The following is a 13,683-nucleotide window of genomic DNA, read 5'->3' on the forward strand; positions in this document are numbered from 1 at the left end:
ATACAAAGAGCTGGAGCTATGATGCGTCGTGAGAAGTTAACTGTATTTCACATTCTGCTGCTAGCTACCTCCACTCAGCTCTTCTGAGTCTGAAATGCTGTCTAAGTATTAGGGTGCAGGAAGAGCAGTTAGAAGACCTTTATCTGATAGTCAACATGAGTGGTGAGATTTGGGGTATTTCTCAACTGTTCTGTGCTTCAGCAACCGTGTCTGCATAGTGGGACCTTTCAAAGACGCAAAAGTACTAGAGATATTTGGGTGTAATGCACTGAGGAGGTGAAATTCCTCACTGACTACCTCAAGAATAAAGCACAGAGTTATACTCCAAGTTGCTAAACAGGAATTATTTAAACTCTGTGGGTTATCACAAAGGTCCTGAAAAAGTTACAGTTATCTAGGAATAAAACCTCTCATCTAACGAAATACTGCAGCAATGCCTGTTCTTATTTGTGAATGAATAGGCAGCACTGATTTATAGTAATTGATCTCAGTGCTTGGCAGGTAGTAAAACCTTACGCAAATTACAGCTTCCACCCTAAAACTGCATTTGCATAACTTCTTTGTAAGTCAATCTTAAGCCTTTTTACCATAATAAAAGTTACCAATATTTAAAGAGACATGAAAAATAACCACACATACATTCTTCCTTCCACTTAGCTTTTAAACACTAACATATATTTGGTGCTTTGGGCTACTGTAAGGAGCTGCATGGCAAGATTTGGAACTGGGGGAGATTACAGAAAAATCTGAGTCTGACCTTCAACTCTCAGGGCAAGGAGCAACCACACATGAGGCTGCAGCTGTTAAGTACCTTACAGAGACAACTGCCTGCGACAGCTTAGTCCTACAAGGACACGGGTATCTGATTCTTTAAGAGCACTGCTAGAGGGAATCTCACTATGAACTCACCAAAACCATGTGAGATTCCAGCCATACTTGATCAAAACACTGCTCATTTAGTGAGGGAGCTTTAGGCGGATTTTGTAAGCAGTCAGAAGAAATGGCAGATCTTCAGGATCTCAGATGAACCCTGAGTGATCAGGAGGCCGAGTTTCGCCGATTCTGAGCATGCCTGTTACTGCAGCTCATTTGATCTATCCTGCCTTCTGTCTCTCTCTTTCAAGACCCACACCCTGCTCTCGGTCCGCTTCGTGGTAACTCTGGAGTAACAGCAGTGTGAGTTGATGTCCTCAGGCTGGGGATTCCCAGAAGGACTATGGGAATTGGGTTCCCAAATTTCCCTTAAAGCCAAGAGGAGTAGGTTGCTTAGCTCCCACAGACTGCCTTGAAAATCCTAGTCATAATCTAAGCCACTTCTGTAACCTGCCCAAATGAGATTTCAATCCTGCATGAAGGTCTCCATCCTACAACTCAGCTGGACAATTCCAGTGACAAACACCTGCAGTTTTTAACAATCAAGTTGACTGCTTGTCTCAGCTCTGGTGGAGAAGTTGGCTGTTTGTCCTTTCACTTCAAATAGTATTTGTTTTTCTGTGGTACGTGAAAGCTGCGGTTGACCTTTCAGTCATTGTAGCACAGGGAGCATGAGTCAGCCAAGCCAGTCCAGAGGCTACAGAATTGGATGCTGGTGCCTTCCATGACACGAGTGCTTTACTCCTGCTCTCCTGCCACAGAGCCTTGTACTTGGGTACTCTCCTCCCAAATGAGAGCTGCCCAACAAGTACAGCATTAGAAAAGAGTAATTCAAAATCATAATTAATATTTTCCCAGTCTAAAGAAAGCCTAAGGCAGCTATTAAATTGGGGTTAAGCATATTTCAGGCAGGCATCCTTAAGTAACTCACAACTTGCTTGATCTCTGAATACCAGAAGGGCAAGGCACATTATTTTCTACAACCAAAGTCCCTTTTTTTAAATCTGCGACACTAAAGAGCCCTAGGCAACTTTCAAGATTAATTGCAATCATTCAGGGTCTTCGCCATTCCTCCCGGACGTCCCTCTTACGTAAGAAAAAGAATGAACATGCAGCAGAGTCACCTGAGACAGCCGTGCCTGCATCTCAGACCCTGCCTCTCATCGCTGGCGCCCGCCTTCAAAGCACGCTGGCCTGCTTATTTCATTCTCCTACTTGACATTCCCCATGTTGCCTGCCCTGCACAAAGCAGACTCTTCCAGTGATTCCTCTGTTCTTGCCACTTCCAAATAATTTCTAAAATAAGATCATTTCTCCCTGGGTGCCCAGAACATTGAATTAAATAAAGAGTAAGGCAAATTGTACATATTTATTCTCTTGAGACTTCTAATTTCTTTGGTCCGTTCAGCCTTACCTGTATCTGTCTCTTCATGTATGCTTCAGAGGGCTACAGAGCATATCATTTTTGGGAGCTGGCATTCAAGAGTAATTAATTATGTATATTTCTCAGACCCTGCCTCTCATCGCTGGCGCCCGCCTTCAAAGCACGCTGGCCTGCTTATTTCATTCTCCTACTTGACATTCCCCATGTTGCCTGCCCTGCACAAAGCAGACTCTTCCAGTGATTCCTCTGTTCTTGCCACTTCCAAATAATTTCTAAAATAAGATCATTTCTCCCTGGGTGCCCAGAACATTGAATTAAATAAAGAGTAAGGCAAATTGTACATATTTATTCTCTTGAGACTTCTAATTTCTTTGGTCCGTTCAGCCTTACCTGTATCTGTCTCTTCATGTATGCTTCAGAGGGCTACAGAGCATATCATTTTTGGGAGCTGGCATTCAAGAGTAAATATTTATGTATATTTAAATATATATATACAAAATTAAATATATATAAATAAATAAATATGTATAGGTACACACACCAGTGTCTATGGGATGAACAGATGAGAAATGACAGGTTTAAAAAAAAAAAACCCAAAACAAACGTCCCCAGCAGCCAGCAGCTGTGTCACACAGCAGTACTGAGCTGGAAGAGCACATCCGAGTTCTGTCTCTCAGGTGACGGGACTAGTGAAGATCCCAGTTACATCCCTGGAAAACTGTAGCACCTTCAACACAACGTGAGCAGTGCCACTTAGGGCTTTACATGGAAGCTACTATATTTTATAAATTATGATCTGTGTTCTCTGAAACTCAAAGCATCAAACTCCACAGAAGGGTGCAAGGGAAAGAAATTACCCCAGTATATCTAGATTGCTTTTCCTCATTAAATTTCCCAGGCCTTGTATTTTCAACTGTGAATGTTCTCTGATTGCCAGCTTTTGGAGCAGGGTCTTTTGTTTTGCTCCGCACTAGGATAATGGTGGCATAATGAGGGAGATCTCCAGTCAGACCAAGGCCAACAACTGCAGCAGTAATAGAAAGGAATAATACTAATAAAAAACCAAAGCATACACACCAGAAAGGAATACTAATAAAACCCCCAAAACATAACACCCATCCTGCCATGGATTTTACACCGTCATTTATTATCATACAAAACAGGTTCAAAATATCAGCAGGTCAGAACAGCTGCATGTTGCTACCCACAAATAGGTATTTGGTTTATGAGACCAGATTAACAGTTAAACACACACACACGACTCTGTTCCAATCTAATTTCTAATGGACCTATGTTCACACCACAGAAGCAACCGCTCTCCCTTTACAGAGCTGTCTATAAGCTTTACAAATGCCCTAGGCTAAAAAGATTTAGAAGCTCACTTCTCGCGCCCAAGTGGTCCTTCCAGGTTTGAATTGTAGCCCCCCCGATAACACAAGCATGTAAAAAAGTTGCGTCGCACTGCACCGCTTCCCATTCTGCTGATAAATACAGGACTTCCTTCCCCTAGCATGGTTTAACTTGGCATTTTAGATAAGCAGTTAGTAAACAGAAACAAACATGTGCACGCAACCCTGCCAAAACCTGCTGTGAGCACTTACAAATCCAATCAGATAAGGACTGCCAGCATCTCCCAGGAGGTGTGAAATGAAACTCTGCAAGGCCACTGCGGTTGCACGGCGCGTTGGAATGACCACATACTGCAAAGAAGAAGGGGAAAGAAAAAAAAAACCATAAGGAAACTGAAATAAGAACCTGTCCAGCTGTCTTGTATTGCTCAGTTTATACCCAGGTCAGGACAAAGTAAACAAGCTCCCCCAGATGTCGGTGGCAGACGCAGCCACTGTCCAGTCCACGGGGGGCTCAAGCCACCGGGGAGCTCAGCTACCCTTCCTGGCTTTCTAGTACTCCTGATGGCAGGTGTCGAGGGAAGGAAGCTCTGTCCGGTCTGCGCTCCTCTCAGCAGCACTGAATGCATGAGTCTGACCAACAACTTCGCCCACGAGACACTTTGCTATTGCTCCTCAGCCTGTATTTTGCTTGGCTGATGGGGAGAGCGAAGTTCGAGGCTGCCTGCAGCACGTAATTTGCTCAGCACCGCCAGCCTTCCAAACGAGGACTTTGCTGTAACCTGGGATATGGTGTTTTTTCCATAATAAAGATATAATTTTGTATCCTAACCATGAGCAATTCACACCAGTATGAAAGGTCACATATCTGCCCCCCCCATCTCTAGCCACTTTTTATTTTTCTCAAAAATTTGCGATTCCACTTGTAAAAAGTGACAGACACATTAGGAAAATTCTCCATAGCCAAGATATTGTAGTTTGATCCCCACTCCTCTAATAGGACATGACACCTTCGACCAGGTCATGCAGAATCAGTCTGACTACACAGGATCAGTGGAAAACACAAATTACTTCCCCGTTAAGGGACCAGAGCTCACAGAAAACAGAGCCCTAACCATGGAAGGGGATGAAAGATTAAAAAAGAAAAAAAAAGCAACAAACCCCCATCCTGTGGAATGACCTTAATTTTATAACACACATTTAGGAGCAGAAAAAAGTAATTGTCTCCTGCATAAAACTTGTGAAAGAAGCTGGCTAAGAACATCTGCATCAAGTTCACATATCCCGGTTTATAAATTGATCCTGTCTTGATTTAAAGGCTGTAAGTAATGAAGAATTCAATAGGTCTCTAAATCCAAGTGAGCTTTGTTTCCACTTCTAAGCACCGAATCTTGTTCTGCCTTTTTCTGTTGCTCTGAAGAGCTATCTACCCTGCCAGAAATTACTCTCTTGTTTAGGTATTTGTAGACCATGATGCCTTTTACTTGTCCACTTCCTCTGTGATGGGCTGCCTTTAGTCTTTCTTTAGAAGGCATGCCTTCCCAGACTTCAACTCATTCTTGCAATCCTTTCCTGAAGTCATTTATTAATGAAATGTGACATTTCGGGACTGGCATATCCCCAGCTAGAGATACAGAGAGATCAATTTACCTTAGCTGACTGAGGTAGGGAGAACTCACTGCTCAACAGCGACGTATCTCAGGGCACAGAATCTGAAGCACTGTTTCAGCGCTTTAACACTTCCTCTCAGGGAAGGTGAGTTGCCCTGTCTGCAGTGGAAAGAGTTAGCCATAAAAAAAGGAAAGAAAAGAAATAGCCTTGAGAAAATCCACACTAGAAGAGAACTGATGCCTATTTAGAATGATCAACTCGTTCCAAGCAGAGACAATTACGAACGATGGGCAAAATTAGATTAAATGCTTTTCCTTAGGGTTTTACCATGTGCTTTCAGAATGACCTGCCAGTTCTTTCATTACTGGTTTGACAAAGCTGCAAATGCACACTGCTAACGCACTTTGATGCCACATATTAAATGGGTACCCTGTTAAAATCCTGTTGTGCAACAGAAGCGCAGAAGGTGATCAGACCCACAGCAGCCACCTGACTGCAGATGTTAGACACCGTCCTCCTTTTGCATCCAGGAGCTCAAAACAGACTTGAAGGCTCACAGAAATCCCAAGAGGAAAATAAGGTCTAGACTTCATTAGAGAGACAGAAACATACTGAAGGTCATGCTGTACAACAGTAGGAGAGCCACACAATTCACTACCATTCCCCAAAGATGCAGGGTAATGGGTGCAACCTGGATAGATTAGACAGAAGAAAATAAAAGAAAAAGTTATTGTTCTTCTGTTCTTCCTCCCACCTGGCCCCAGTTCACACCGGTGCAATGGAGAAGCACCTGCTTCATTCTCCAAGAGCTGTTTGAGAAAGGGCATCTGAGAAGATAAAGTGAAATTTTACCTAATTCAAGAGTCCAGAGTTGTGTATATCTGTGAAACAGGGAATTTTAAAGTTACGTTAAAATATTTTTCTTTCTATAAAGTTTATGCTAACAAATCTGGAGAAGAAAGCCTGCCTGGCTCTATAATCCATCCATTTTCTTAGCAAAATGACAAAGGAAATGGCAGATTCATTAAAAACTTACCATTTTCGGGGAGTGGCAGTGAATTGGTGCCAACTGGACAAAGAAATTTGAATGATCGTGTGTGTGCATATATATATTTATACACATGAACACACACTCACACATATAGACATAATTTTGCATGTATATCTGTATTATGCATACATATAGTTTTGCAAGTAGCAATACAATTTCCAGCAAGTTTTCAGTCTGCCTAACTAAAGACATTATTGATAGTTGAAACCATTGATACGGTTTGGCACTATGAAGTGCCAAAACTTAGTAAATTCAGTCTGGAATTCAGGCGACAAACACCCCGCACCCCCAAACCCAAAAACCCAACATGTGGCAAGCAAATGAACATGAGATTTTGCCTCCTCCTCTAAGAACGTATTGGAAAGAAAAAAAGGCTTAAACCAGCATCTCCAAAACACACAAAAATACTCCACCCTATCCCTACTTAAAAAGCATTTTATTCTGACAGAGAGGGAGTAGTTGGTAGCAAACATTATCTACTGTTCTAGGAAGACAGCAGTAAATTACAGCTCTAAATGGGCATTTTGGTACTAAAATAGACCTAAATTCAAACCATACATGGCCTGGTTTGAACATCCCACAGAAACTGGAGGTGGGAGAGCCACAGCAGCCGAAGTGGAAGTCTGTGGGACCATCCTGGCTCATCTCTGCCTCCAGGTTCCGAGGCAGGCAGCACGGAGGATGGGCAGGGAGGCTGACCAAGCAGCTTTGGCAAAACTCTGCTCTTTAAATAGAGGTTCAAGAAAGGCCATGGCTTACTGCCGACATCCACTTCCTGTAGTGAAACCAGCAGAATGAGCTGGTCTGAAATAACCAGGAAAGCCAAGGAGAGACCACCCTTCTCCCAGTTGAAGGCCACGTGCCAAAGAGGTAAGTTCTGATGTTTATGTCCAATCTTCGATAGAAAACTCTACTCTCTAAAACACTTTGCTACCCTTTCTGGGTCAGACAGTAATCTTCAGGACAATGCATACTGGCCTCTTTCAGCACCAAAGGCAAAGAAAACACACGCTAACCCCGTCCTAGCCACTGACAGAGCCTGGAAATAGGCCAGCTGCCCCCGTTGTAACTACTGTTCAGAAAAGGCAAAGGCTGTCACCCAGAGAACCCAGCCTGAGAAAGACCCTTCACTCAAGCTAGGCAGATGCTGTCTGAAAAAATACTTTTAAGTGAAGTAAAAGGAGGCTGACCTGGTCTCCAGATCACAGCACAACATGGAGCAGCACACAGCCGTCTGCAACCCTTGGCCCACGGAAGAACTGCCGAGACGCCCCCCGGCACACCCTTCCTGGTCAGGGCTGTGCCCAAGTGTTTGAAGTGGGCCGTGTACCTTCGTTCAAAGGCACTCCTCACCCTGCCTTAAAACCTAAACCACAGCACTCAGATTACTGATGCGTGGAGGCACACTGAGAGAAGCAACAATGAGAACTTCTGGAAATGCTCTTTATCTTCGGCTGTAAAAACAGGGCAGTATTTTATACTACATAAATATTTGGTTTTTATTTATAGGGAAGGTAATCAGAACAAAAGCAACACTCCTCCTTGCCTATAGCACAGCTGAGCACCAGTCTATGCCTGTTTCAAGCCTAAAGGAAGACTTTGACTCTACAGCAAAACATTAAAGCGGCTCCTCCATGGCAGCTCACGACCATTTAAAAAGAACTAATGTTTTAAAAGAAAAAAAAAATATGCAGAGCATTTTCTTGCATGAGTGTCAAGACTTTGCATAAACTGGAGGATGGCTTTTCTCAGCAAAGACCTAAAGACATTGTGATCGCAATAGCTGAGGCCCTTTAAATTGCCTACTGGCTCTTACACAGAAATGCCACCAAGCCTCTGTCCATCATCTTTATTTTTGAGATGTGCTATGGAGGAAAAAACCCACTATTAGGACCAGATTCCACAACGTCCCAAGCACTCAGCATGTCTCAGAATGTTGCACACTTGCCTGCTGCACTGAAGCTCATTCATTATTGCTGTTACAAGGCAGTTTTAATGCTACTTTGGGGTTCTGGTAATTTTGAGGCCAATTTGCAAAGATGGCTGATGAAATCTGTTTCATAATTAGCATACTCCGTAAGAAACATCCCCCTGTTCCCTAACCACCATCTGAGCATGTGCCCGGGAGGAGATTTGGAGAGTTGTGCTCAGGAGAATAAGGCCTGTTTGGTACAAATTTGCATTTGGAACAAATATCAGCCTTTTAAAATCTCAGGCAGTGCACTACATTCTGCAGCACTCACAGTTTATTTATCAAACCTAGCGCTCAGCACCTTTTACTGCAGACAATTTGAGGAGCTGCATACCCACCGTTACCCTGGCAAGAACAGTAGATGCAATGGAAGCATGAAGCTATGAAGAGCCAACAATTAAATTTGAAGATAATAAGCAAACATCCTTGTTTTGCCAAGGAAATTAAACTTGCAAAACCTCTGAAGATGCTTACCAACTTGCCCGATAGGGTTCTTAAGCAGTCATGAGATCTGTAAATCTTGGGAGAGCTATGATAAATCATTTGGGATGCAGTTTCCAAAAAGCCTCACTTCTGGCATAATGAAATCAGTGGGAACAGTGTTCAGCCAGTAATGAGAGCTTTTTATCCATGAAAACAGGATAATATTTATGTATATGATGAAAGTGTTGTTAAGCTTACGCTAATAATGCTTTTAAACTCCTTACCAGCCTCAGGCAAGAACAGACACACTTCTGATTACACCAAATAAATAGTAATCAGTAGAAATTAATTTGCCAAACATTTAAAGTGCATCTCGCTAAAGCATATCCATACCTTTCTCTGGCTAGGAATTCTTATAAAGCTGTCTGTCAAACATGGTTATAGCCCTGGCTCTCACCTATTGTCTGACTAAACATCCTCTCAAACCCCTTGTGTAACGTGAATGCACTTCAGACCATCTGTTTACAGGCTTGCATTGATCTAAGTGGATGTTTACATTTATTTGTATAGCACTTTCACAGGTCTACTCGTCCTGATAATGCATTAAGCTGGGCATTATATGTGACACTCAGTTCATTTTTTCTAAACAGACAAGAGAACAGCTAGCTTAAGAGCTGGCATCAATTACCAAAATCCAATTTTTAACATGGTTTTAGTTTCTTTCCCATGTTTTGGAAATTGGAACTAAGAAATTATTTCCAATTATTTCCAATCATTTCTTACGGAGTTCTTTTGCACTAAAGCAACACAAGTAACTGCAAATGCATCCCTACAAAATGCAACTGACTATAGGATGCTGGTAAGACAGATGGCAAACCCTATAAAAGCTATTAAAAAGCTACAGGATACTAAAGTCACATTGAAATCAACACAAAAAATCTCAGTAATTAAAATGGGACAATGATGGCATCCTTAGTACACTTGATATAACAAAGTAGTTGGTTGAAAAATGTCTTTTGGGGTTAGCTTGAGACAACCTAGGTCAAGTGTCAGCTCGCTCTCTGGCACGGATTTTCTGGAGGACCTTGAACTTGTCCGACAGGTACCCTCCCTCCAGCTGCGCTATGTTGGCAGCAGAGATGACTACCTCAGCTGCTCTTCGAGAGTCACTGCTGGACGACTGCAGATGTGCTCCATGGCCAAGCCCTGACCTCTTTCAGCCAATGCTGGTGAGGATAGAAAAGATCTGCTGCTTAAGCCCATCAGCTAATTCTGACCAGAGAGAGTTGGGAGCGCTCCTGGGAACATCACAGCCAAAGGCAGGATGCGACAGGAAGCTCTGGAGGAGGCAGCGATGAGCAACTACAAATATCGTACTATAATTTCTTCCTCAACACGGCTGTCTGTAGACTGCACATCTGTCTAAGTGTTGAGATACCGCTTAATGAAGGGCCATGGCGGCCTTGAACTCAGCACAAGCTGCAAACCCCTGTGAGTACAGAGTAAACACCCGTTCAGCCCATGCAGAGCTCTATCACACTAAAGCTAAACTGGTAGGAGGAACGAACCTCGGTAAGTAAAAGCTATCTAACACTACTGAAGTACGCTGACAACCTTTGTTCCTCCGTGCTTTATTCACATCTGAGAGAAGTGGAATTAAGCACCCCACCCCACCTCCCAAAGCGTTCTCTGCACAAATGAGTTAAAGATTGAAAGTTCATCAGGCAACGCAGTTATGACAACTACAGAGCTACCTTCAAATATAAACACAACCTTCAACTTAAATCATAAACAGAACTTAGCAGAAGCTTGAAGTTCTTTGCCGAATCAATATATCAACACCATTATCTTTACATCTAGGAATACTGAGCCAGATTGTTTTCTCATTGATGTTTGCACAAGCAACAAATACAAGTCAAGGGAGTTTTCTGTTGATGCCAGACAGATTATATTTTTAGTTCTGTCAACAACCTGCCAAAAGACCTCGGGCAAGTCCTGTAATGGTTCTGTGCCCTAGTTTCTTTCTTTTTCATACAATAAGCAACAAGTAACCTCCCTCACAATGGGATTTCAACATACAGTATGTTTGATAGGCTCTGTACGTCTCTGATGGAAGCATCTACAAAACATGCAAGGCTCTCTAACAAACGTCCAGGCTATTTCATATGAAAATCTAGCTGCTGAGGTCAGCTTGCTGATTTGAAAGACTTAAAAAGCTCTATGGTGGAGAAAGAATGGAAAATGAAGGACATGAGGTGAAAAGTCCCTGACAGTTTCCTCCTGGACAAGGTGGACATAGTTCAAAAATTCTTTGTACTTTCTTTTCCTCTCTCCTCTCCCAGAGGTGGTTTTCTATTGTGTATGTGTTGAATGGTAGGTTTGCTGGAGTTAAGCCAAAGAGAGAGGTAGATGGCTGCCTTTGTGGTCAGAGGAGGGAGGGAGGGAAGGATTTCCTATTGCAGAACAAAGCTGAGTTATTGATAACAAAATCCACTAATGTGCTGACTATTAGGAAATGCTGGCTGATTTCTTTGCATATGGGGGTTTGCGCAAATACTTAAAATTTGGGGAAACTACTTGAATTCAGTAATGGTGTCCCTTCTGGACATTTCCTCTCCCTGGTGCTTGGAACAAAGGACAAGAATAATCTTTTTTTCTTTCTCTCTCTCTCTCTTTCCTTTTCACCAAGTAAAAAAAAAAAAAAATGGGGAAAAAAAAAGAATAGGCTGAAGTAGGGGCTAGGCATTTGGAAGAAATTGTGAACTTTAGGCTGTTCTTGCAGGCTGACAGACTGCTCTGGCCACCAGAAGAGAAAGATGCTGTTCCAAAGTACACTCACCATTAGTATGTCTGCTGTGATAGCCCAGTTTGAAAACAGAAGAGTTTCTCCGATAAAAATGCAAATCTGTTGTAACAAAACACACAAAAAGGAGAAGATTTATTCACTTGACATTCAAGGGAAAAATAACCTGTCACAAACTTTCCTTTGTTGCTTATTTGTCTCAAACCTGCTCAAAGGATTCTTCTGTACGCAATACATTCCTGGTTACTGTTGTGGTTTATCCTGAATATTAGAAAACTATAGATTTTTATCAGAGCTCTAGAGGGTTGGCCTGCAACTTCATTAGTGTAAACTGTTTATGATCTACAGAGCAGCTAAATAAAAGGCTGACACACTCGGTAACAGAATACGAGAAGCCAGCAAGAAGAGACAGCCCTGAGCTTCCATACTTAAATCATTCTGTTCCAAAAAGCCAGTTAGAAAAGGCAAGAAGGCCCCAGCTCCCCAAAACACAGTCATTTCCATCACCAGGCATCAAGTTACCTGTTAAGCTCTGTAGCAAACCACATGAGGTTCTCTACCCACTATGTGCCAGATCCCTTCCCTCCCCTGCTAGCATATCGCTGTCCTTTTTGAGGGGGACATAGGCCTAGGCACTATAACAACTCAAGCGTTACACTGGTAATATCTACGTACAGTCAGGACAGGACTTAAGTATAGGTTTTGCAACATCGGTGTCTTACAGTGAAATATAACTCTTGACCCTGTGGAGATGGTCAACAAGATACATTAAAAGCCCTGTGTATGTAGTGGGATGAGAGCATCTTTTTGTTTTGGTGCGGTATAAACAGCCACCACGTATCCTTTGACCTCTGGCACTCCCTCCTCACTTACTCCCATCCCATACTGCCTTCTCAGTTGTGCTGGTACAACAGAACCAAGCAGCGATCCAGATCAGGAAACCGAGATGGAGCAAAGAATCCTTTGCTGGGGAGGAGGTAGGGGAAGAGGGGTTTGTTTTGCTTATTTTTCTTATTTTTAACCCAAATCAGTTCCCTGGTGCAGTTCACTAAATGATTCTACAAACACTTACAGCAGTTGAAGAACTGGAAATGATCAAGAGGAGAAACTAATTTAACCTGGCCTCATCATTAAAAGAAATGTTCATCAAACAGAGTCCAATGGAACAAGGGTGACATGGCTTCAGGAGGAACACTGCCTTCATCAAAAAGCTTTTCACTCATATTTCAATCATGAAACTTTTGCTTTTATGCTGTAGGTTAACAATTTAACAAAGAAATGTAGATTCAACAGGATGAAAAAACAAGGATGGAAAATCTTCCACACACATGTTTCCCTCTTCCTTTGTGTATCATGAAGAGCAGAACGCATAGACGAAGCGCTGTGTAAATAACCAGACTTGTAAAAACCAGCTCCCCTGCTCCCCGCCAGCAAGAAGGCAAGCAAAACTCCTTTACTAGATGTCCCCCAAAAGGTTGCTTTTTGCCCAGCTAACCCATTTCTTTTTGTGGCATCTAGAAAGAAAACATAGCTCCTGGAATCCCTATTGGTAGTTGGAGATAACAGCTACGGAAATTTGGATTCAGGTCATTGAAGATCCCCCTTTTAATTGCCTTACGCTCAGTTTTTGTTAAGTTGAATAGGCTACAATTCATTAATGAAACAAAGCCGGCAAGAAATACATGGTACGCTTTGCTCTGAGGAAACAGTCAGATGGATGTTGTTTTATGGTGCTGTTGTGAGCTTTGATGGGCTGATAGTCGCAGTCACTGTCCCAGTCCCTGTTGCTTGCACAGGCGCAGTTTGGGGTGGGAGGAGAACCTCCGAGATTGGCAGCTATGGCTCTGATGTGACCACCCCAGTTGTCTTTCCCACACACCGGTTGAGATTGCCTAAACCCCTCAGACCATCATGTCACTGCCAGGAATAGTTTGCTTTATTTAGCAAGTCTTACGCATTGACCTACAGAAAGCTTCCTCTATTTGTTTCTAAAATTGTCTGTGTTTCCCACACATTCTCCCTCCCTATCCCCTCTTTTTGTGACTGGATCTGCTTCCTCTGCGATGGTGTCTGAGCCAGTCATTATGGCCCAGCTGGTCAGCTAGGAAATCTCCTCTTTCCATTTTCCCACTGTCCACTGGTCTGCCTTGAACTTGGCTCTCACTGGAAATGACAACTGCCGAGCTAAGAAACACAGATCCAATGAATCAAGGTGCT

At 42.8% G+C, this 13,683-nt stretch overlaps 1 protein-coding gene across 1 annotated transcript in view; it reads right to left on the reverse strand.

Moving 5' to 3' along the window:
* Window positions 1-13,683, reverse strand: part of SPNS2 (sphingolipid transporter 2) — a 110,906-nt gene that overhangs the window by 25,349 nt on the left and 71,874 nt on the right. Inside the window, exons 10-11 of the mRNA XM_009276453.1 lie at window positions 11,503-11,568; window positions 3,859-3,957 (exon numbers count right to left, since the gene is read on the reverse strand). Coding sequence (XP_009274728.1) covers window positions 3,859-3,957; window positions 11,503-11,568 — 165 coding nt within the window. The remainder of the gene's footprint in view (window positions 1-3,858; window positions 3,958-11,502; window positions 11,569-13,683) is intronic.

This window comes from Aptenodytes forsteri, unplaced genomic scaffold (genome assembly GCF_000699145.1).
Source record: "Aptenodytes forsteri isolate BGI_AS27 unplaced genomic scaffold, ASM69914v1 Scaffold209, whole genome shotgun sequence".
NCBI classification, from domain to species: Eukaryota; Metazoa; Chordata; class Aves; order Sphenisciformes; family Spheniscidae; genus Aptenodytes; species Aptenodytes forsteri.